The sequence below is a fragment of the Microtus oregoni genome, unplaced genomic scaffold (genome assembly GCF_018167655.1).
Source record: "Microtus oregoni isolate MIOR12 unplaced genomic scaffold, Mior012 000055F_ref0000237, whole genome shotgun sequence".
Classification (NCBI taxonomy): Eukaryota; Metazoa; Chordata; class Mammalia; order Rodentia; family Cricetidae; genus Microtus; species Microtus oregoni.
The window spans coordinates 7,920,115-7,946,381 of NW_024543831.1; the positions used below are offsets into that span (position 1 = coordinate 7,920,115).

Genomic DNA, 26,267 nt, shown 5'->3' on the forward strand with positions numbered 1-26,267 from the left:
TAAAATAGTTGTAAAGTTGTTGGGAGAATCAGCTAATATAATTCAGAAAAAAAATAATAGTTCCTTTACAGCTCAGTACACTTTGTTGATATTTTTTTTAAACAAAGGGGAGTGCTTTTCAATAACAAAGCACAAGAATAACGTTACAACACTTTCTCCCCCCTGACTTGAGTCAAATTAAACAGGTGAAGAAGGAAAGAAAGGAATTACAATGCCAGAAAATTCTTTTTAAAGCTGGTGCTTTGCTATAGAGCTCCAAGTGCCTCTGTACTTCTGTTCTCTTGCCCCATTCTACTAAGTCCTGGCTATATGTGCACTAACACTTGGCTTAGAAATGTGTAATTAAGTTCTCAGCAGTCCTCATTGTCCGCTATGATCAGCGAGTCCGGTTTTATCCCATGCTTTTTCAGACCTAGGCCAGTTGGCCTTGGTGAGTTCCCGATAGAACATCCCCATTGTCTCAGTGCGTGGGTGCACCCCTCGCGGTCCTGAGTTCCTTGCTCGTGCTCTCTCTCCTTCTGCTCCTGATTTGGACCTTGAGATTTCTGTCCGGTGCCCCACGTACTGGCTTTGTGGGAGCCTAGGCAGTTTGGATGCTCACCTTACTAGACCTGGATGGAGGTGGGTGGTCCTTGGACTTCCCACAGGGCAGGGAACCCTGATTGCTCTTTGGGCTGACTAGGGAGTGGGACTTGATTGGGGGAGGGGGAGGGAAATGGGAGGAGATGGTGGGGAAGAGACAGAAATCTTTAATAAATAAATAAATAAATAAATAAATAACTTTGTCAAAACAAACAAACAAACAAACAAAAGAAATGTGTACTTAAGTAACAGGGCAGAGTAGTTACAGATTTGGACCTAAAATTAACTACCATCAACCTATTTAAGGCTGCAAGATAAAGGAAATAACTGTGTTCAACAAGAGGTGTTTTGCTATAGAATATTAGGTTAACCAAGCTAAGATGTGTTATGTAGTGATAAGGGAGGGGGGGGCTGCGTTCTGCCACCTGGCTAGCTTTACCCAAAATAATTACACGGAAACTGTATTCTTTTAAACACTGCTTGGCCCATTAGCTCTAGCCTCTTACTGGCTAATTCTCACATCTTGATTAACCCATTTCTAATAATCTGTGTTGCACCACGAGGTGGTGGCTTACCGGGAAGGATCTTAACCTACGTCCATCTTGGAGAGGAGAGCTATAGCGTCTGCCTCATTGCCTTCTTCCTAGCACTCAGTTCTGTTTACTCCACCCACCTATGTTCTAACCTATCAGACCAAGCAGTTTTCTTTATTAATTAACCAATGAAACAACAGATAGATAGAAGACCCTCCTACATCAGTGTTACATTTGTTTTTACTGTGGCTAATGAATTTATTCAATTTATGAATTTATTGGTTAATGAATAAAGAAGCTACTTGGGCCTACAGCAGGGCAGAACAGAGCTAGGTTTAAAACTAAACTAAATGCTGGAGAAAGTAGGTGGAGTCAGAGAGATGCCATGTAGCCGTCAAAGGAGAACAATGCCCATGGGAACTTGATGGAACCTTGCCGGTAGACCACAACCTCATGGTGATGCACAGATTAATAGAAATGGGTTAATTTAAGATATGAGAGCTAGCTAACAATATGCCTAAGTGATGATTGGCCAAGCAGTGTTTTAATTAATATAGTTTCTGTGTGATTATTTTGGGTCTGGGTGGCAGGGAACAAACGAGCAGCCTCCAACCACAGAATATTACCTTGACTATGTGAAAGTGTGTTACATTTGTTTATGCTGCATTTGTTTAATTATGTAAATATGTGTTGCATTTGTTTCACCTTGCCTGCCAAAGGCATCTGATTGGCCTAATAAAAAGCTGATTGGCTAATAGCTAGGCAGAAAAGGGATAGATGGGGTTGGTGGGCAGGAAGAATAAATAAGAGGAGATCTCTAGCCTTAAGTAGAAAAAGAGGGAAGAGAAGAGAAATGAGGGAGAAAGAGAGGAACACGCACAGGGTCAGAAGCCAAGCAGCTGCCAGTCAGACTTGAGAAGCAGGAAAATAAGCCATATAGAAAGAAAGAAAAAGATAAAAAGCCCCGAGACAAAATGTTGATGAAGAGAAACAGGGTAAGTTAAAAAACTAGAAAGAAATGAGCCTAAGCTAATGCCGAGCATTCATAACTAATAATAAGTTTCCATGTCATGATTTGGGAGTTGGTTGGTGGCATAAAAGAAAAAGCCTCCTAAAGCATTCAGTTAAAGAGATGTATAAAGCAACAGATTACATAATTGTTAAAGCTTATGCCTACAAATACTACTTCATGACATGGAAAAATTCTCATAAGATACAGAAGATATAGAATTACACACAATAGAGAATAATTTTAAGACTCTTCCCATCTACTGAGTCCTACATCTTACCCACCAATTTATAGTATGACATCAAATGGGTTATCTTTGAGTAGTGAGATTATAGCTAAATTAATTTTATCTTTATTCTCTTCATATTATCATGCATGATTATGACTAGTTTTATTTATTTTTATTTCAAATTGTAATTTGAAATTTTAAATTCAGAAGTGAAAGTGAAATTTCTCCCCTAAAGCCTCTAGAGGTTAACACTACTAAGATTCTGGAGTGTTTACTTTTCCAGTCTTCTCTCATATGTACCATTTTCATGGTGTAGGTATTAAGGCGCAATTAGACACAGGATGTCTCCACCACACTTGCATTTGCAAGGTTTATCTCATGGGTTCCTTGTCAACCAGCTACTGAAGGTGTGAACTTGGAAATCTTTTTATTCCAGTCTCTAATAGTGTTCCACATGGACTGAAATGTGTGTAAACGGGAGATTTATTCTACAGTTTGTGCAACTGTCTTTCCTCTATGGGCCCTATGTCCTTAGGGTTTCAGTTACTTCTCAGAAAGATGCCTTCCCCTCCTGCTCCAGAAATCCCAAGTCAAAGTTTCAAGACAGACTCCTTAAGAGATTTTCCTAACAATTAAGGGAAGGAGAGGTGATGTTTAAAAAAATGTACAGTACTAGTCCTTGACTGCAAGCAGAAATGGAATTATCAATATATACAGCTATGATATTTCTTTCAGAAAACAGCTGGGTTATAGTGAATATATATGAAGCAATATGAACAAAAGAAGTAAAAGTTTCTTTTGTGTGTGCATTTGATTATGGGCCTCAAAGAAAGAGGCAGCCAGAAGGACATAATAAACGATCCACAGTAAGTCCTATGGATGTTTATGGCTTGTATGAATTTATGGTGGCATTGCCAGAGTGGGAGCCAGTTTCAGATTGACACTCTTATTCCTACAAATGAGAATATACCATCTAGCAACTGTCTATATCTTTTGCAAAACCATTCATTTCCTGTCTGTTTCCTAGTAACTGTAACAATCACAAGCTTTAAAAATAGCTTGCCCTATATATTATAGCAGACAGTGCCCAATCTGTGTTTTGGGCCTGGTGCCCTTACAGACAAGACTTCAACGCACTGCATTTTAATTTCTTCAAGAGAATTAGATCTTAAAAACGAATTATGCTGCCCTAATTTATGTCTAAATGCTGAGCATGGATATATCACTAATGTGTAATGCTAGGCAAACACAGGGCATAGAAAACAGACTGTCCAGAGGAAGCAGACTCATCTTTAGAGCTGGACAGTAATTATTCCTGTTCAGCAACTTGGCTTAACACCTGCTCTGACAGTCTGGCATGGAGCTGCCACTGCCACTGTGCTCCAGCTAGGCTTGTGTAACTTAGGAGTCTGCCTGACATCCAGAGGTCTCAACTGAATGGCATTTCCTATTTGTCTAGGCTCAAAATATTGCTGGAGGTTTGGAATTCTATCCTTTCAACCCCACTGCTACCATCCCCTCTTCTCACATTTCAATGGTCATTCCCATATTTCAGGCCCTGCTGAACCATGCTTACCCCCCCAACACACACCTTTTTTTTTGTCCCCTAGCCTGTGCTTGCTAGAGAACCATTCAGGCAGAATTTCCAAGAACAGGATGCATGTAGTGTTTCCTTGCTCAGAAATCTTCAGTTGTGATAGGATGTGACTATCCTATCAGCTGACTCACCTATACGTTACCACATTCCACACCTAGAACACTGCCCAGAGACCTAAACTGCTTGCTTGCCATTCAAAACTAACACATACATCTTTACTTCTACAGTTTTCTTTTATATGCCCTTTCCTTCAGACTGAAAAACTACTCGAGTTGGTTGAACCTGATTACCTATAACTTGCTTCTGAACAGCTCTTCCCTTCACTGAAGATGTCCCATTCTCGTTTCCAGACCTGTGGATTCTCTTGACTCTGCAGCTCCAGCTCTGAGAGTTACCCCCAATTTTCCTGATCAAGTACAAAGTTAAATCCTCTGCCTCTTCCGAGGTTCACTCTGACTTATGTGACAATGTTATCAATTTATTAAGCAGCTGGCATACTGTTTCAGTTCCATCTAATATCCTTTTTGTTAGACCACAGTATAGCAGGCTGTTAGGCAAGTTCATGACTGATTCATGTTTTTATTATCTAAAGAGGCTAAAACATGGGAAAACTAGTTGTTGACTATTTAAAATCTACCCTAAACTACACAGATTATCTTACTTAATTCTCCTAACAGTCTCCTAAAATGGGTATCTTAGTTTATACAGAGGAAAGAGAGTAACCTTGTTCAAATTCACACAGCTTAGTAAAGAGCAGTTTAGCACACTCCAAGGCCTCTATTTTATGACAGTCTTCTATTAATATGATCATATGTACTGCACTTGGTACTGAGTATATACCACTTATATTAGAAGTCAGAAAAAAGCCACTGTATGAAAGAAGCAGTTATCTTTCATTTCCTAACAGTCAACTTTATACAATGCACCAAATACAAACTAAACCCTTAAGGCATGCCCAAGCTGAACCGAAAAGGATGTCTGCTCAGTCAAAAAGAGATCCTATCACTTTGTATTTACAGTTTGCTGCGCAGAAGAGAGGCAACAATAACAAAGTGTAATCAGTAGAAAAGGTGATCTTTTGTTTTTAAATCAACCAACATACCCTACCCATCCACTCATGCACCCAAAACACTTACGAGAGATCTTAGGATCTGGGAGAGAAGAGGAACTGGTCAGGGAAGGAAAAGTAGAGGCTTCTGTGGCCTGAGAGTTGTTACTGAATTGATGAGAGCTGATCTTTAAACATTTTAATAGAGTTCTTCACCAAAGCACATCCAGCAGAACCACACTACAACACTATACTCCAAACTCAAGTCTCCAGCCACTCTGCACTGCATCTCAAGCACACCAGCTGTACCTTAGGAGTGTCGACACACTCTTCCTCCATAAAGGCAGCTTCTGCTTGACAGCTGGATGTTGGGAATGAAAAGGCCTCCACATTGGATGCCTGTGGGAGGAGGGTAGATCGCATCAGTCTCACGTTCGGTGAATGCAAGGTCACTGGGAGTCCCACAGTTTGTGCCTGAAAATATGGCAAGAACAGACAGTGTGGAAACATTGTTACTTCTTGTTCTATACACATGCACACGTCTCTTACAACTAGTAAGTCTTCTTAAGGTGACTAAAAGATAAAGTGTTATCCACTGGAACTCCAGAAGACTCGGTTGTGAGTGTGTATGTATGTGTGCATGCACATGCATGGTAAGCACTAATTTAAGTCTCAATAGTCAGACATTCGGAAATAAATTGTACAGAATTTTGTTCCTATCTCATAATGAGAGATATACCTTTCACACAGGCAACAATCTAGATAGCCTTTGTAAGGAATCAAAGAATTATCTTTGTCTCAATTCAACAAAGTTCTATTTTTTTCTTTCTTTAAATATACTAACTGAAAGATTAAAAAAAAAATAGGAACTCAACAATGAGCCAGGGCCAGATACACACAAGCCCCACAGCTAGCTATAAAGAAGGTACATGAAGTAACCGTTTTTTTTTTTTTTCCTATTTCTTCTCCTCATGAAAAGAAGGAGAGAGAAGCAGTTACTCAGGTGACAGGAAGATCCCCTTCCTTTGAAAAGATGCAGTCTGAAGAAACACTCATTGCTACAGAATCCTGTTCCTGAAACCAGCCTTCTACATAGAGCTCTCGGTCTAGTCTGTCTTTTCTCTCTTATCAACTTGGGGGCTACTGCTTCTACCTCTTAAGTTCTGGGGTATAGGGTGCCACCACCACCCTTGGCTTCCTGTGGGTAGTTCATCCATTCTTCTGTCTCCTTTGTTAAGTGCTTTAAATAAACAAGGATCATACTTTTCTTTAAAAAATCATTTAAAAGAGCCTTTCCTTTTCACAATTGGCCATGATGGATTTTACTGCTGAAGCTCCTGGATGGTCCTTCTATCCACAGCCCTTAAGAACTGGCAGAATCATTTCTTAGATATATCTTGAACATAACAGACACTGAAGCATCAAAGGGGACAACTGTCACTGCAGACGATATCAGGAATAGGAACAGCCTCTGTTTGCCCTGCTACAGTTACAAGGATATAAAGGATGGTGACTTTAAAATCAGACAAATAAAAGGGACAAAACTATGAAATTCTATTTCTTTTTCAAGGTGTGGGCTTGATTGTTGGTTCTGTCACTTATTAATTGTACGATGACTTTAATCAGGCAATCTTTCTCTGAACCTTTTCTATATTTATAAAAATAGGTGTAGTATCTACTTAATAGTGAAGTTAAGACCAAAAGGTAACATGTGAAGCCCTCAGCTTAGCAATGTTAATTCTCTCTTTCCCGTCCAGTCTTAAAATGACTCCAAGGACAAAACAACTGGACAGGAAGATGGATGCACTTTTGGTGTTTCATTGCTTCCAGTTGGAATTTTAAGCTGATTTTTGTTGTTGGTGTTTTTTTTTTTTTTTTGTATGTTTCTGAGACAGGGTCTATCCATGTAGCCCTGGAACTTGCTATGGAGACTAGGCCAGCCTGGAACTCATAGAGATCCAGTAGCTTTTGTCTCCAAATGCTGGGATTAAATATGTACACCATGTTCAGCTAAATTGGTCATTTTTAAGTAGGAAGGAGTATGTATGGTCTTATTGTACACTTCAAACATTTGAATATTTAAGTATTTAATTGAATTTTTAAGTATTAAAGTATATACTTAAATATACTTTATATAGGATATATTCTGATACTAATATCATCATATATAGAAAAAAGAACAAAACAACAGTATATGGGAAACACCACAAATAATGCTACAGACCATCTGAGCACGATAACGGAGCAGCTTTTCTTCCATCCTTCTTTGGGCTTATGTCTTGGGTACTTTTTTCTCTTTCAACAATTAGTCAACTGAATCTCTTGGCTACTTTCATTTCCTAATAAAGTACATTTAGTACATTCCTACCTCATCACCAGTTTTTCAATCAAAGGGTGAACTGAAAGGTATGATTTCTAGTTTTCCAGTTTCTTACCTGTTCCTTCCACCTAAGAGTGGGGAAAGCCTTACCTGAATATACTGCACTGGAAATGAGATGCCCACATCTGATCACAAGGTCCTGTCTCCCTAGAATTCTGACTCTCTATGGTGGACTGAGTTGTATCAGATTAAGCACACCACATTTTCCTTGACAATTTTTTCTTTTATTGGAGACAAAGTCTTATTCTGGAGTTCCAGCTGGCATTGGCCCTTGAATCCTCTCGTCTCAGGCTTCACTGGGCTAGGATTACAGGTACCCACAATCACAGAGTCTCCTCTCCATAGTGCAGGATTACAGGCACACACTATCACAGTCTCCTCTCCATAGTGCAGGATTACAGGCACACACTATCACAGTCTCCTCTCCAAAGTGCAGGATTACAGGCACACACTATCACAGTCTCCTCTCCATAGTGCAGGATTACAGGCACACACTATCACAGTCTCCTCTCCATAGTGCAGGATTACAGGCACACACTATCACAGTCTCCTCTCCATAGTGCAGGATTACAGGCACACACTATCACAGTCTCCTCTCCATAGTGCAGGATTACAGGCACACACTATCACACAATCTCCTCTCCACAGTGCAGGATTACAGGCACACACTATCACAGTCTCCTCTCCATAGTGCAGGATTACAGGCACACACTATCACAGTCTCCTCTCCATAGTGCAGGATTACAGGCACACACTATCACACAGTCTCCTCTCCATAGTGCAGGATTACAGGCACATACCACTTGTGGACTATTTAAGAAGAATAAAGAAACTTAGCTGAGAAAGTATGTTACTGCACTGGGGGCATCCTGCTTCCTATCTTTTTGTCCGGCCACACTTGTATGTAGGAAGGGCTTCACCATAGCTCACTGTCATCAACACAGCTTAGGAGTTCTTTTTCCTTTCCCAACCTATTTAAAAGCAGTGTTATCAATTCTAAAAGTTCTCAAGTGCTCAGAAATACTCTGATCCAAATATCTGGAGCTATACTGGTATACTATTCCCTCACGTTTCTATTGATACATTATTTTATTTAGAAGATATATGTTAGATAATCAAGAATTTTTATTCCCTTATTTTTCATCTTCTGTAGAATCAATGTAAAATTTTATATTCCTGTACGTTTATGATTCTGTTGAACAGGGAGTGCTACTTACAGATGCTGGCCGGCATCTTAATGGGAAGGCAGTCCTCCATCCCCAGCCTCTACACATGAGTCCTAGGTCTCTCAGACCACATTGCTTTCCTAGCACTGAGCCATGTCCTCACTGTGCCCTCAGGCCTTCAAGGACAATGTCACTCTAACTCTGCTGTGGAACAGACACTCGGCATTTGCTTCACAGATGGCAGCTCATCTCGTCACAGCATTCAGTGTCATTCCCGTTTTAGAACAGGTAAAGTGAGGCACAGAATCTGGGACTCGCTTTCACCACTAAGGGGAGCTTTCTAGTCAGTGCTGAGCTCACTCAGGTCCACCTTTCATAGCCCTCCCTCACTTTCTACTAGGACCACAATAAGTCTTCAGCATCCTGCATCTCATTAGCATAAGAATCTCAGAAGTATTCTTCAGAAGTTCCTGCTCTTCCCAGACTGAGCATGGTAGCACATGTCTTTAATCCTAGTACTTGGGAAGCACAGGCAAGTGGATGTCTCTAAGTTCGAGACCAGCCTGGTCTATATAACAAATTCAAGACCAGCCAGTGAGATTCTGTCTCAAAACAAGCAACTATCTCCTGCAGCGCTTCCCTAAGAAGCCATCCTTTCCAATGCTCCCATACTAACTGGCTTATGGCCTTCATAAGACTGTTATTACTTCCTCATTTATAAGTCATCCTTGGCATTTAGAGCTCTTCACAGTATGGTTTCCACTTACCACTTCAAATTTTTACTTTCTTAGCCTTCAGTTCAAATGGACTAAATTCACAGGAACAAAGCCTACTGTGGGCCATGTGAGCACTTCTGTTCACCTTGTGTGTATCTCCTTCTAGTCAGAATGATGTCTTTATCAGTCTCACACCTCCGTGAAGATCTGTTTTAAATGTCATCTCTCCCAGGAAGCTCTCCCTATTCAGATGAGTCTCTTGCCCTTGCCCAAGACCTCAGGTGATTCTGGCCTTATTTTGCTTCTACTGAACAGCTCTGAGAAACATGATGGCACTCCATATATTCAAACTCCCAGAGCACCTAGTAACAGCAGCTTGCACATGGTCAATCTGCAATAAAATTCTGTTAAATGAACTGAAAGTACAGGCTAGTTACATGATTTCTCAAGATTAGCAAATGATTAAATGATAACACATCTCTTAAAGAAAAGGACTGAAAATAAAGTTAATCCTTAGAAGCAGGAAGGTGCTAAAAGTTTTGAGAACCTAGTGAATGACAGTGGTTAAAACTTTCTAGAAAAATACTTCAGAAGATGAGATCAAAGAAAAAAAAAGATGAGATCCTAACCTTTTGTACCAAATGATGAAAAATGTGTCCAACATAAAAAGCCTCATGCACAGCTGAGACTAATGACTCCATGGGTCGTTACCTTGGCAACTGTTTGTTCCGCAATGGTGCTAGGCCGGCGCTGGCGGCCATCAAGTCTCTGCTCCACGGGAAAACTGCTCCTATGTGATTTCAGACGTTCCACCAACAAGAAATAAATGGCAGCAAAGTGATTATAGCTCTTGTTTTGCAAAGACTGAAAGAGAAAACAGGTGCTGAAAGCATAGAACTACAAAAACCAACCAGGGGGTCGTTACCTTCTTAAAAGGGAGGGTAAGCTATGTGTCCTGAAAATAAAATCACAAAGCCTCCCCTTGCTCTCGTTTTCTAAGAAGTGAGGAACAGCCCTTGACATGTGCTCCTGCTGCCATGACGTTTAGCTTAAGGGTGAGCCCTCTCAGATTTACTCACATGAATTTCCACAATAATTTTGGCTTGAGATTTTAGATCTGTATTTTCATTCACTTAATTTTGGATACTAAGGTACTTTTAAAAAAATCCAGTGACAAAGTATACCTCACAACAAACCCCTTTCTAGACTTTAGACAAGAAGGCGTAAATTCAGGTCTCTAGTATTGCTCAAACAATGGTGACATCTTTAAGCAACTATCTGGGTCCTTTTTATTTTAGGATCCATTCATGTTCCTGCATTAGGAGAAAAATGCCATCAATGCCCCATGTAGACATCCATCTCCCAGCACTAGGTTTAAGACTGGTCAGCATCCTGTGCCCCAAAGTCCTAACTCTGTAACTTCAGGCAAAGATCCAATCACTGAAAACTCTGAAGTGAATGAACCAAGTTTTTTCTGAGCTTGCTGGTGATTATTCTGGGCTGGAGAATGACATCTGGATGCTAGATGGAGAGACACTGTGTCTACGTACTTAGGTAATATTTTCCTTGTTTGTGCAGTCCCACCCTTTGGAAACCTTGAAAATAAACTTGCTTCCCAAATTTTTCACATCTTTGGCTTGCCAGCTTTTCTGGGATGCCAATCCAACAGAGAAACTTCTCTTGGCTTCTAATCCCACCTGACAATCCATGTGGGTACTGTTTGGGGGTAACAGATACAGGAAATCCTCAGGGAAACACCCTACAGAAGCTACTATCCAGGATCTACTCCATGGATAAGCAGGGGAAAACATCACTGAGTGCACAAGGCACAAAGTGAGACAAGAAACAGTCTCCATAAAAGCACTGTTCTGCTTTGGGGGAGGGGCTGTTGTGCAGGTCCTGTGTATGCTTTGTATGTTCTACAAGCATGCTAACTATTAGATAGGAAAGAAAAGCCAAGAGGAAATTTCCAGGTTCAAAGCTTTCTTCGTTCTATAACCATTAATGTTTCTAAATCATAACTTCACTTGCTTCTGCCTGTTTAGTTTCTCTGGTTCTCCTAAACCCCACTGGCTTCCTTTAATCTAATGTTTTCCTTTTGGTTCTTGGTTCAGCTCAGTCTTGTTCCATATATATACATTTGTAGTCCATATTAACTAGTTTAATACCAATATGGAACTTCATGTTTCACTTTAGAAAAACCTTGTATTCTTTGGAGATAGTGTCTCACTATGTACCTCTGACTGTCCTTGAACTCATAGAGACCTGCCTGCCTCAGAGTGCTGGGATTAAAGGTGTACAACATCATGTCCAGCTTACATTCTATTTTTAAGCTTCAGACTTGGCCTTTTCCAAATCCTCTAAAAATTCTTTTCTTAGACTTTTTGGCAGAGGGTGAAGGAAGGGTTTAGAGATTCAGTAACAGCAATTATAAACAGACTCTATGTAATCATCTGGGTACCCTGGGCAGTACATTCAGGCACTGGGGATGGATGTGCTAAGACTCGGAAGACAGGTATGAGCATAAAGCTTCAGGAGGCAAATGCCGATCAACCTTCAAACATCTCTAGACATATCTCCATCACTTTACCTCAATAGTCTTCTGCTGATCAATTCCAAGGCTGTGCATCAATCGCAGAACCTGTTCATTAAATTCTCCAATGGATGGCTCATTTTCTTGTTCTTGTGGATAGAGAATAGGTCTCTGTACAGGAACTTCTATGAGCATCCACTTGTGCTCCTTGATTTGAGCTATGCTTAGCCGTTTGGAAGGATCTAGGACCAACATCCTTCTAATAAGGTGTTCACAATCTGTGGAAAACACAATGTTAAAAAGTTGCATAGATTACCTCCAGGCATACTAGCATGGCCCATGTGATTTTGCACAATGCTAATTTTTGAATCCTTCACTGGAAAGCAGGACAAATGAGCAAATGAATGCATGTGGGGTAGACTGGTCAAGTTCAGATGCTAAACAAATACTTTAACACACGTGAGTATAAGTCTCTATGTACTACAAGAGCCTTCCAAGCGCATTTTTAAAAAAATATTTATTTATTTATTTATTTATTTATTATGTATACAATATTCTGTCTGTGTGTATGCCTGCAGGCCAGAAGAGGGCACCAGACCCCATTACAGATGGTTGTGAGCCACCATGTGGTTGCTGGGAATTGAACTCAGGACCCTTGGAAGAGCGGGCAATGCTCTTAACCCCTGAGCCAGCTCTCCAGCCCTTCCGAGCGCATTTTATCTAGTCACACTCAGGAAAAACATGGCTAAGCTGCATTCTCGGAGCAGGGATTATGAACCGATCCTCAGTAGTATCAAGGCATGTCCAGTAAAGGCAGCTGGGAGAGTACCGTGTTTTTTCCAGTGAGCTGCTACTTTTCTCATCAGTGTTGCCAAGGACCATGTATGCAGCTCTGATTCTGATTACATTATGTACACTGCAGCTGCAGCTATGAGTAACAGCAAGCTCTTCACCACCCTCCTCCAACTCAGATTCCTGCCACTCACATCTCTCACGCCCTGTGCTACGTGCTTTGTGCAGAATAGTTTCATCATCCTCGCAACACCTCTAGTGAAGGAATTACTGTCAACTCCACTTCACAGATGAGCCAAACTGCCCGGTCAGTGAGTAGTGAACTCAGGATTCCAACCAGGTAGTCTATCGCCAGAGCCTATGTGATCTTGCCTTCCCAAGAGCATTAATTACATATATTGTTTCAGGAATATGAGATAAGGATGAAAACTAAAACTACAACTAAGGAGTAAATCAAACTGTTGTCCCTTTGACAGACCAAAACAAGACAGGTAGGGATCGTGGCATTTCAACTGAATTTACCAACGTTCTACCAGTTGACTTTGAATTTAAAAACATTTCATTCTGCAGATATATTTCATATATAGAGTAAAATGGTTATAAGCCTGTATCTATGGAGTCTAAAATAAACTGGGCCATTTATAGACCTAAGCTGAATGGGAAGACTTGCTGCTCTTAATCTGGGTAGCTTCTGTTCTCAGTTACAAGGAGAAAGGCTGGAATTTGTCTTATCTACATAGAGGTTGTTGAAGAGCTCCATGGCTTTTAAAATGACTAAGTCATTTTATCTGGCACCCAAACTCTCAGCAGGGAAACTAACTTTGGCTAGAACTTCATACAGCACAAATTCTGTAACACACGACGAATATGATGAACAGCTTGTTACCTTCTGACATGAAATATGGAATCCGGAATCTTCCTTCCAAAACTCTCTGCCTCAAAATAGGGAGAGTTGGTCCATCAAAAGGTAGAGCTCCACAGACAAGGACATAAAGAACTACTCCCATGCTCTAGGGAAGAAAACGATGCAGTCGCTTTCAGAGAGAACATCAAACACTCATTTCCCACACACCGCCACAGCTCTTAAAATCACATGGACTGACGGCTTCCTCTCTGAAGTTCCCCTCTCACCTCCTGTGGTGAGAGTAAGCATAATAATACCCAATGATCTGAACTTGGTCATTTTGCTTGCCATATTACTTCATGTCATTGCTGATATTAGAATGATAACACTTGTCTCTAGAATTTCTTTCCTAGGGACCCACTTCCAGATGCTCTGACTAATTACAGTCCACTGGATGGGGAGAATATAAAATCTTATTCATCTGTTGAGTACCAAGAGTTTCTAAGATAGGTCAGAGTACCAATTATCATGATAGATACATTAACATGTCAAAATAAAGCCATACCCATATGTCCAGCTGTGGCCCTTCATATTGCTGCCCTTCAAAGACCTCTGGGGCTGCATAAGGGGGGCTGCCACACCATGTTGCCAGCAGTTCACCAGTTTTAAAGAAATTTCCAAAACCGAAATCTATTGGGATGGAAATAAATGTTACTTTCATTTCTGCTCTCAAACTACACTGCATTTCTCAGTAATTAATTTTATAATTTGGGACCACTATGGTCATAATATATAAAGATGAGGATGACATCTATCTTGTACTATTCCCCTAGTAACTACCACAATGATAAACTAACAATAAATGAACACTGCTGAATGAATGCATATATGCTGAGTTCTCTATTCAAACAGAACATGTGAAAGATAGAAAATGACTTTAAACCGTGGTTCTTGATGTTTTGACACAGGATCTCACTGTGTGGCCTGGGCTAGCTTTGAACTCATCAGTTTCCTGCCTTGGCCTCTCAAGTGCTGGGCTTACCTATAGACGTGAGTCAACAAACCCAGTTCTTAAACCATGCCCCCCCCTTTTTTTCTGAAAGTTCTATTTGTGTGGATTTGATTATTGTAGAATGTAAGTTACTTGGTTACTTGATGATTACTTTTTATTCTGTATAGTCTATAAGAGGTTAAATGAGTGTTGGGTGGTGGTGGCACACACTTTTAATCCCAGCACTTGGGAGGCAGGTGAATCTCTGTAAGTTCAAAGCCAGCCTGGTCTATAGGGTGAGTTCCAGGACAGCCAGAGCTACACGGAGAAACCCTGTCTCGAAAAACCAAAGGAGGTGAATGAGTAGAACCCAATTAAGTAATAACATATACCAGTTTTGAGTCAACCAAGAATTATAAATACTAATTCTTTAAATGTTGATTCATACATCCTACTATAGGCAGATATACACCTGACTATCTCGTTAACAAATGATAGCATATGGCCTAGTCACAAGTCACCCATCACCACTGTCACTTATGTTCATTTCTGGATACAGTGGCATTATACTTCAAAATAATTGCTAATCTTAGTCACACCGAATCTACAATTTTCATATCCAGAATGCACTCTGCAAACACTGTACTCATAGTCTTCAATATGCACACGTATACAAGTTTTCAGTGTACACTGTCATAGATGTATGTTTGCCCTTTCGTTAAGACTCAAGAAACTAATTCCTACTGTCGTACAAGTTAGGCTCATACTCTCTTGTACTTTGAATCCTTAAACTGAGAGGATCTGGCTCTCCACTAGTACGTGCACAATACTGCATGCACAGGGAGCTTAAGCAAAGACTCAAAGAGTGGATCCAGTCTCCACTGTCAGACAGACTGGCTTTGGGAACAGGGTCAGCACCTGTGAACCTTAGTTTTCCCACCTGCAAAGTTGCAATCATAAACATGCCCAGATGGCAGCTGTTATGCGGGACCAATGTGCTAACATAAACTCCTGCTTTGTGCCTTGAGACAACACACATTAGTAACTTGGGGAAAATAGTCTCTCAGCCTGCTGACCTAAGAACAGGTAGGCAGCAGGCACAGTAATGACTGTAACCATCTCATCTCTGCTTCATGGAAGAGAAAAATAACTACAAAATTAAGGAGAACTAGAACTGACTTACAGTTTATCTCTTTCTAACTCTAGTACCATAGGAAAGGTTTTTATTTCTCTGAAGTTTACGTTTCCAAATCTATACCAGTGAGAATAATCAACCTGCCCAGATAAAATACAGTGAAGATGAATGATTAACGATGTAAAATGCCCAGAACACAGATGTGAAATGTAAGTGCTGCTTCTGGGAGACCACTGTTACCATTACTGCCTTCGGGAGAAAGAGGTCACACGGAACTACACAGAAGTAGAAAAGCCAGTAGGAGCATAAGGCCCAGGAGAGAAAAGATGGTGCATCTGGGAAAAAGCCTCAGCCCATGCCTGTGGGGTATATGAGGACATAGGAGGTCAGGGGTGCCAACCACATCTATCTTTACAATGTAACACCACCCCAGAGATCTTTGTCTTCTTTATCTGAACTCAATGACTAGCTACTCCTGCCACCGGATCACTCATGCATAGAGATGTTTCTAATCTTTTAGAAAAACTACTCTAGAATGAGTTAAGAATTAGATATTCAGGTCTACTTTAAAGAGGAAAATATTAATTTCCTATAGAAGAGATACAACCAACTCTGAAATGGAAGACTGATTGCAGAACCTGAAGTAGGCACAGGGATGTGTGCACTTTAAACCACAATAGCAAGATGAGTTCTTCGGTCTATGTAAACTGAAGATGCTTTCCAAGCAGCATGGTAAAAGTTTCAATGTCTTAAAGAGTCAACGGAATTTCTGAACAACCAGGTGAATTGAACTCTGCGGAGGGAGGACATAAGCCTGTTGGGAAGACAGCCTGGCATGTAGCCTTGAGGTCACTCATTGGTACATTTCTTAGTAAGACAGCAAGAACTGAGGAGGAATCACTGTGGAGTAGGGTAGCTCTGTCCAATCTAATCTGTACATATCTGGGCAGAGAAAGCATCCTGTTCCATTACAAAAAGGTGGTACTAAATGGACACTTATGTATTCGATTCTATAGAACAATCAGAGCCCTACTGAATGGCAGCCAGACTCACTAAATTGTCACAGAACCATAACTGCCCACATCCGAGAACCTTTACCAGAGCACTTCTAAAATTACATTTGTGATAACCTGGTAAGTGTTTTAACAGTTAAGTAGAAAAAGCACTAATGCCACTGAGACATACTGTGTACTGAGCAAATAGCAGCGAGGGCCTCATGCATGCAAGAAAAGCTACAGGTGCAGCCCAAGTCTTTACGTCTTTTAAAGGGGCTTCATCAAGCATGTCATGTGGTAATCTAAGCTCTGTGAGGAGTCTATAGTAAAGCAATGTAGAAGACTGATTTCAGGAGAAAGTTAAGCACTTGTGAGAGATGACGTGGCTGGCTATGACACTGGAGACATGGACCATAAAACCAGGTTTAACAACACCTTTACATCTTTCCATGACACAGTGATCGTAGCGATTTGTGACCAAGTTAATAACTGTCAGGTTAAAGAAATAGTAATGAAAAGCATTTTAAAAGGTCATTTATATTTCTTCATAGAAATCTGGATAATTTTCTTCATTCACAGCCTATAGCTTTCTGTACATGGCATACAGTGAATGAGTAAGGAGTGAGCATGTAGATGAAATAAGAACATTCAGGATTTCTGATTACCATTTACTAAGACAGAATTGACTATACAACTGGCCTTCAGTATCTCTGGGGGACTGGTACCCACAGTGGGTACCAAAATCTAGATGTTCAGACCCCTTATATGAAATGGGGCAATATTTGCATACAACCCCCACATATCCTCCTACATACTTTAAATCATATCTGGATTACGTACGAAACCTAATAATCTAAACAGTTGCTTAGTGTATAATGACAAAACCAACAAAACCAAAAACAAGGCTGCACAAGTTTAGTAGAGATGCAACCTTCCTGGACCTATCGACATAGTACCCATGGGCAGTATTTCCATCTGTGCTTCATTAAATCCCAGGATGTGGGAAGCACAGATCCTTGTCTCTTCACTATACACATGAATGCTGTATGTGTGTTGTTAGCCACTGGACAAAGCGCAGAGCGAAGTCTCACAACAACTCAGAATAGTTACAGACCCCATCATCTCCAACTTTGGGCAAGGATCAGGGAAACTATCAGTTGGACACTCCTTTCTTTAATCTAGACTTAGGTTTCAGGCCATGTTAGATGAGAAAATTAAACGGGAAAATGTTTCCTTTCGAGCATGGCCTCATTTCTACTTTTAAAATTTCATTTAAAAATATTTGCTTGTTTATGTATGTGTGGAGGCATGTGCCTGCCATGGCACACATGTGAAAACCTGTTGGGATCAGTTCTTTCCTTCTACCATGGGATTCCAGGGATTCAACTCAGGTCATGAGTCTTGTCAGCAAACCCCATTACCCATGGGGAGCCATCTTGCTGGTCCTAAATCTCACTTTTAAATTGCCAAGTACAGAATAATACATATTTATGGACTATAAAGTGATATTCTGGTATGATTGCATTGTTCAGTGGTCAAATCTCACAAGTTAAGTCTACTACCTCATTGATTACAATTCCCTGCTACAGAGATGTTTATTTATCACACTGCTGTGCGCTCACTGCTGTAAACACCTGACGCTGAGCTACAATAGAATGCTGCTGTTATTTATTCTGATATTCCAACTGTTTCAACCTGCTTCATTTAACATTTTTTTATAAAGTTAGTTTTAAGTACTCCTGTATCTTCGGACACCAGAAGATTACCCAAGTTCATCTTGTATCTTCTTTGCCCAAACCCTTAACACCACTACTTCTCCAAGATACTATGGTTCTTTTTGTTGAGTAATAAACCTAGATTAGGCCCTAGATCTGTACACTGATATGCTAAGTATCATCAGTTACAACTGAGTAGAACTGCATTCAAATACAGGTCAGGTGTGCTTGTTTAAACTGTTCCATCAAAGCCCTAAGTATGCCACTAGGCAGAGTTTAATATAACTTAAAATCGGAGGTAAGACTGCCCAAAATCCAGATCAATCTTTACCACTAAACAGAAAAGAAGGATTTTAAATTCATTTCTGTGCCAGGCAATGCTGACCTACTGGGTCTTTTATCAGCACCTTACCATGTGAATGAGAAGTTAGAATGTTTACAGAGCTCTATCTTAATTCACACTTACATTCATTTTCGGAAGCTATATTCATTCTAAGAGTGCATGATGGAGCCGGGCAGTGGCAGCGGCAGTGCATGCTGGGTAGCACTGGCTGCACTTGGGAGGCAGAGACAGCCAGATCTCTGTGAGTTAGAAGCCAATCTGGTCTACAGAGTGAGCTCCAGAACAGCCATGATTATACAGTCCTGTCTCTAAAAACCAATAAAGAGTGCATGATGGGCTATGCAGACAACCCTGTCCTTGTTATGTCAAGATGATGCATGTTTTCCTCCCTGTGACACTAAGGCATGTACTCTGAAGTTTTACTCTCACAATAGCTTCAAGATTTCCCAATATAGCCACATTCACTCATTTGGTTTATATATGGTTTCAGTATTTATAAAAGATAGGGTTTGGGCTAGAATCTTTAACCAGAGTTAAGTCACTAACACTCTTGGGACTCAAACCAGGCCTCAAAAGCCGAGTCACAGAACTGTCTCGAATGTAACCAGTTATAAGCCACAGGGATCACACATTAGGGCTAGTAGTGATTTCTGCCCTGTGTTCTGAAAGATAACTGACCTTTATCGTCCTGATAACAAAAACCACTATTACTGTCATCATAAATAACATGAATTACCAATGCCCAAGCACCATTAGCGAAAGACCAGTGTTTTAGGCACAAAAGAGCCAGATAAAGAGTAAATCAGCTGTTGTTGATTACTGCGTAATGGAAACACCAAGCACAGGAGCGACTTCTGTTGTTTGTTACAGCAGTACGCAGCTGGGAACTGCTACAATGCAAATTCTGATTTAGCAGGGCCCGAGCTTCTGTCCCCCTGGCCAGCTCGGAAGGGTCACCATGAGTTTGAGCATCAAGGAATAGACAACAGCACAAGCTGTGCCTAGGAATCTAAGGATAACTAACTGTTGGTCAATATTTACTGTCACAAAATAATAATTACCGAACACATTCAGGCTTTTTTTGTAATTAAGAATTTGTTCAGTAATCTTTTTTTCAATCTTTACTTTAAGTACTCCATAAGTCATTTATTTTTTTTTAAATCTTTACTTTAAACTAAGAAAAAGTAAGTAATTTCAATAAACCACAACTCGGCCAGTTTTTAATCTCTCTGTGTTATAATGTCTATTTTAAAATTTTACAAAAATCCTTTGATGAGGAGGCTCTGTGGGAAAAAATGCCCGATGCCACCTTATGACCTAAGTTCAATTTCCAGGACCCATGTGGTAGGAGTTGAGAACTGACTCTCCCAAGTTGTCCTTTGACCTTCACACTGGCACACTTACCCTTCCCTTCCAATACACAACATACAACACATACACACATACCAATCAATATGATTTTAAAAATTAAAAATAATTATCTTGCTGAGAAGCAGATGGCCTAAGGGTTAAATTTAACCTTTCTTAAATGACCAATAGAATTAGGCTATCTAGCCTGATGAAAGGGAACACATTTGTAATTATCACTGTAGGAGCGAAGACAACAATCAGAAGGAAATGAACACTGACAAATGAAAGGTAGAGAGTGACAGGCCAACCCATGCACAAACTGAAAACACATTAGCCAACACTGACTTCAATACAAATTTTGTTGCCCAACAGCAAGAAAAAGCTTGTTGCTTTGTTTATCTCCAAACATCAATCACTCTGTCTAACAGGAGGGCACCAGAGCTGGGATGAAATGTTATCCTCAGACCAGTATGATCATCTAGAACCATTGAACTGTGCCCAATCAGGGAGTCCAAGAGCTAAGAAACAAAGAAATGATCATCCTTAGCCTTAGTGGAGACAAGATGGAAGGTACAGAAATAAATGGAGGCCTAGAGCACTCCTCCACAGTCCCAGCCTTAGAAACTGAGCTGTAAAGTAGGACTGATTGATGGACGTATGGCATCAGGCTTTCATACGCAAGGCCACTTGCCAGTTTTAAACAATGCCAATAGTATTTGGAAGGTCAGTAAGTATTTCTTAATAATTCCCTTTTTCACCTCCATCCGTTCTAATTTCTAGGGCAGAAGACTGAAACTGTATACACAGAAACCTTATCACAAAGTCTTCTAGTAAGTGAGAAGCTGTAGAAGCAATGGCAGAGGTGACAGGCTACCAGTCAAGTCAGAAAAGAAATGTTTTTGAGCTAAAAATAAGTGACTTCTGATACACAGGTCAGACTAATCTAGCTAATTCTATATTACTAATTACATTTTAGGTTTTGCTCAGAGGGAATGTTGTATCAGACAAATACTTTCAAATGCAAGTGATGCACTTTCTGTGTTCCTTTATTATCGGCATTGACAAGGCTCTAGGCCAGTGGACTTTATTTTATGTGCTGAAGGAGGTTATTTGGCCATCAAAGTTTTACAGCTTTATTTTAATGGAATCAATTATGTCTCAAATGCAAGCAGCAGCCTCCTTTTACGGAGTGCTTACTTGGTGCCAAGAAATTTAACCAACAATTTATTTTGCAAACACTTGAACAGGACCATGTACCCTGGTCTTAAGTACTCTGCAAATATTAATTCAAGTAACAACCACTATGAGATATGAACTTGTGCCATTCCCCTTTTACAGATAAGGAAACTGAGAACGGGGGTGGGGCGGGTAGTGAGAAAATGTCTCCAGGTCAGTAAGCCAGTAAGCGGCACGCCAGGATTCATTCTCAAGTGGCCTGTTTATTACCTACTATACTGAATTGCCTCCTGTTCTTAAGTAATTATTAATCTCTATACACTGTTCCTGAAAAGCATAATAATTTCCAGTTAACAGAACAGAAGCCCTGGCCTGGAGAGGTTAATTAACCTAGCCAAGGTGACAGATTCAGATGGCATCACCAGAGTTTGTATTGGCATTGCCTGTTACCAACCTCAGGACCTAAGTACTGATAAGTCCTAAAAGTCTCTGAATTATGATAATTAAAAAGATGTATTTTTATTATTTTAAACTATTGTGCATATGTACATGCATGTGTACAGAGTCCAGAAGAGTGTGCTGGACCTCTTGGAGCTGGTTACAGACAGTTGTAAGTCACTTTGTGGGTGCTGGGAACTGAACTTGCGTCCCTGGAAGAACATCATGAGCTCTTCACTGCTGAGCCATCTCTCCAGCTCTGAGTTGCAGTTATTTTCTGAAAACTTCCTCTAAGTAACTAATATATTTGAATCACAGGTATTATTATGAAACTTTCAAAATGTGAAAGTTGGAGACTAAAACTAAAGATAACTTACTTTAATGCATTAAAAATCATTAGCCATGATGTCGAGGAAGGAGCAGTGCTGCAAGTACAGAATCCCTGAAATCCTGTTGCTCTGTTTCAGCCTTTCCCCTCAAATGCCCCAAGCTTCTATTTCATGAAGGGTGGAGGCCTCATGATTGGGACAACCCGAACAGAGCTGAGGGTGAACCCATGGTTCTGCACTGTTATTATTACAGGAAGCATAAGCTAAAAATTAATCTCAGAGCCATGCTTCTGTATTTATGAAAACTAACCAAGATTTATACTTCTAGCTGTGCGGTGGTGGCTCATGCCTTTAATTCCAGCACTTGGGAGGCAGAGGCAGGCAGATTCTGTGAGTTCGAGGCCAGCCTGGTCTACAGATGAGTTGCAGGACAGCCAAGGCTGTTAACACAGAGAAATCCTATCTTGAAAAATCAAAGGAGGGGGGGAATTCATACTTCAATTTCTGTCTTTTAAATATAGGCACATTGTCCATTCTTCCGTTGAAGGGCATCTAGGTTGTTTCCAGGTTCTGGCTATTACAAACAATGCTGCCATGAATATAGTTGAGCATATACTTTTGTTGTATGATAGGGCCTCTCTTGGGTATATTCCCAAGAGTGGTATTGCTGGATCCAGGGGTAGGTTGATCCCGAATTTCCTGAGAAACCGAAACACTGCTTTCCAGAGTGGTTGCATGGTGCACCCACACACTGAGATAATGGGGATGTTCTATCAGGAACTCACCAAGGCCAGCTGGCCTAGGTCTGAAAAAGCAAGGGATAAATCCGGACTAGCTGAACATAGCGGACAATGAGGAATACTGAGACCTCAAGAACAATCGCAGTGGCTTTTTGATCCTGCTGCACGTACTGGCTTTGGGGGAGCCTAGGCAGTTTGGATGCTCACCTTACGAGACCTGGATAGAGGTGGGCAGTCCTTGGGCTTCCCACAGGTCAGGGAACCCTGATTGCTCTTCGAGCAGATGAGGGAGGGGGACTTGATCGGGGGAGGGGGAGGGAAATGGGAAGTGGTTGCGGGGAGGAGGCAGAAATCCTTAATAAATAAATAAATTAAAAAAAACTATAGGCACATTTTAAATGAAAATTTGATTTTGATTTGCTCTTTGAACTTTAACACATGTGGCCTAAAAGATCACACTTAGCAAATTATAGAGATCTTAATAAGCAAAAGAAGCAGGGGAAAAGTTAATAAATTTAGCAATAATTCTGTCTTTTTTTCTTTTGATTTCTTTACATATAGTCCCACAGAACAAGTGTGATACATTTCTTTAAAAGTCAAGAATTCCAAGATATCAAAGGATTATGTTCTTAAATGTAAGCAGGGCCATTAAAGCTGTAAGTTGTTTTGATAAAGAGCAATTATTGGGTGGGGGATTATTTAAAAGACAAGTTTCTAATTTGACCTATCCCTTCTGGCCCACCCAGCTCCTGCCAGTGAGAGAGCAGTCCATCTCAGCCCTTACCAGAGACACTTCTTTTTACAATAGAGAGTAATACAGAGGTCACATCTGGTCCACGTGCAGAGGCTAAGACTGCTGTGGTCCAGTCCTAAGTGAGACGTGTATACCACACCTCCTCCCCTCAAGGCTCAAGGATCATCCTGGAGGGGAGGGGATGTAAGAGCCAGAGGTAGTGGATCTCTGCAGCAAAACAGTACTTGCTGTTATACACATGAATTCACAGAGGCTATGGCTTCTTGCACAAGACCTGTACAGATCAAGCCGGCCAAAATCTCAGCATGTACAGGGGTGGGGACTCATGAAGTTCGACTCCCAGCAGCAAGAGCTATTCACAACTGATGGATGCTGGGGAGGTAGAGTCAGTTTTCTTCAGGGACATATAGCTCCTGAAAGGCTATCTTGTTCCAATAGAGGACCCCACACACAAATAGACAGCACTAGGTAGACACAGTAAGGGGGGCAACACATAACATTGGGAGGGAAATGTGAGCGGTAGATTTGATCAAGATACATTATATGTATTATGAAATTCTTAAACAGTTACAACCCCTACAAATACTCGAGAGAAATTTGTTTAAAAAATATGTCTAAACTTTACACATGGAGTCCTTCATGATCTGTCCCAACCAACAACCTGACCAGTTCAGGTTCTTTCCTATCAGTTTTCACTGGTACTTGGCATAGCTCCCTAGCTGGGGCCTGTAGCTGCCTGAAGTAGTCTGGAGTTCTCAGACTGTGGAACACAAACTCACACAGGGATTCCACTTGATGACTGACACATGATGCCTGGAAAGAACAGAGGAGTGGCCAGAACTCTCTCTTGAACTGTAGAGCTGCTGCTGGTTACCTGTGTTGCCTCAGAAAGTTATCTGACCTTCTTGCATTTGGTTTTCCCATTAAAAAACAAAACAGGCAAACAAACAAAAATGCTGGTGATAGCTATGCGGCGTCCAAGTGTGCTGTGTAAATGAATGACTAAGAACTCAGCAGAGCACCTGATAATAGCAAGGGCTTAATACAATGTCAATTGTCACTATCTGAACCAAAGGGAACAATTCTAGACACCTGACATTTTACCTATCTTCCATATAATTAAGAAAGCCTTGAAGCGTTCATATTTATTTAAAAGCAAAAATAAAAACAGCAAACCCCAATAAAATGCAAACTTAAATGCTGTATAACATTAGGCACACTGCACTGACCTACCTATATTTGAGGCAGTATTATAGTAAAAATAGACAAAAGTTTGTTATCACCTTGAGCAATAGTCTGTATTTCGTATTTACAAGGTTTTTTGAACAGGGTTCAAACTTAAAGTCTCAACACCTTCCCCTTTTCTGTACAGAGGGCTTTTCAGTAAAAGGTAATTTTAAGGCAGCTGATACTTTTAAGAAGAAAATGAAAAAAATAATCCAGAAGAGAAGGCTGGCAAAAATAAGTAAAATGAATGAGGCCAAACAGAAAGTAAAACAAACAAATAAAATAAAATAAAAGATTATGGGGGACAGGAAATCCCAGAAATGAAAGTAAACACATAAAAACTAAGATCTTAAACCAACAACCCCTTATGGAAACACTGTTACTATGTATTGCATTTTTATAACAAAAAGTTACAAATCAGAAGACACTCCTCCCCTTCACCAGTTCAGTTCCAGGACTATTCCATACACTAAATTTTCCTGTGTTCAGCTCTCATGCTCGCAAACCATCTCCACGCTATTGCCAGAGTTTGCTGATATGCAAAGTTAATTTTGTATTCTAATCCCACTTATCCATACTCTAAACTTCAATAGCTTTGATTCCCATTAATTATGAAATAGATGCTCAAATCTCTGACAAGACATTCAAGACCGTTCCTACTCTGTCTCCTAAGCTGCTCCTCCTCCCTTTGTGAATATGAAGCTAAGATCTTCATCCCAGTCTCCATCTGCCTGACTATGGTTTCTGCTTCTGCATTTCTGGCAAGCAGTTAACTCTTTCAGGCATAAATTCAAACACTTCCTGATCTGGGATGCTTCCTTGGCTCTTCAGGTTGACTGATGCTCCATCACTTAAGTTTCTGTCCAAGTTGGTACATAGTTAGACCCTTGCTACTTTTGTATGTGGTACAGGGGAACTGAATTCCAGGTTCTTGCATATGTCAAGCAAATGCTCTCTCGCTGAGCTCTATATATCCCCAGCTTTGTACATACTATTTTTCTGTATATGTACAACTGAAGGTATAATTGACAAAAAAAACTTCCCACAATGTGAAATTTTGATATATGTATATGCTGTGAAATAATTTATACATATCCCATTATATTTAGCATAGCATAATGCCTGGCATATATTTTACCACACGAGTGAGTTTTGACTATATGAATTAAGAAATTCATATTGTTAACTTTAATCCCAGAATTTGGGAGACAGAGGCTGGTAAATCTCTGTGAGTTCAAGGACAAACTGCTCTACATACTGAGTTCCAGACCAGCCAAGGCTACATAGTAAGACACTATCTCAAAAGGCAAAGATTAATAAAAGAAGAAAAAGAAACACCTATTAGGAAATTTAATTTTTTTTTTTAATAATTGAGTTGGGCATGGTGGTACATGCTTGTAATTTCAGAACTTGGGAAGCAACTATCCTAAGATTGCCTGGGCTACATAGTGTGAGGCCAATCTGGGCTAGATGAGACCCATAAACAAACAAACAAACACCCATCATCAACAGAACCACACACATCTACAGAAATGCGTGTGTGATATGTCTCTGTGTTGTTCTCAATCTGCTTCCATCGCCTTTTCTTTTCCTTTTGCATCCTCACTATAGCCATTAGCATTAGAAGAGAAGCCAGTTAGAGTCA

The 26,267-nt window shown here is 40.4% G+C and overlaps 1 protein-coding gene across 6 annotated transcripts in view; it reads right to left on the reverse strand.

Moving 5' to 3' along the window:
• Positions 1-26,267, reverse strand: part of Sik2 (salt inducible kinase 2) — a 106,101-nt gene that overhangs the window by 13,731 nt on the left and 66,103 nt on the right. For 5 of the 6 annotated variants that reach the window (XR_005973085.1, XR_005973084.1, XM_041638527.1 and 2 more), the window contains exons 5-9: positions 13,995-14,119; positions 13,472-13,595; positions 11,851-12,071; positions 9,972-10,124; positions 5,308-5,472 (exon numbers count right to left, since the gene is read on the reverse strand). Coding sequence is in view for 4 of the 6 variants with exons in the window: in XM_041638527.1 (XP_041494461.1) it covers positions 5,308-5,472; positions 9,972-10,124; positions 11,851-12,071; positions 13,472-13,595; positions 13,995-14,119 (788 nt within the window). In the remaining 2 variants the exon portion in view is untranslated. The remainder of the gene's footprint in view (positions 1-5,307; positions 5,473-9,971; positions 10,125-11,850; positions 12,072-13,471; positions 13,596-13,994; positions 14,120-26,267) is intronic. The other variant, XM_041638529.1, reaches the window with a different exon arrangement.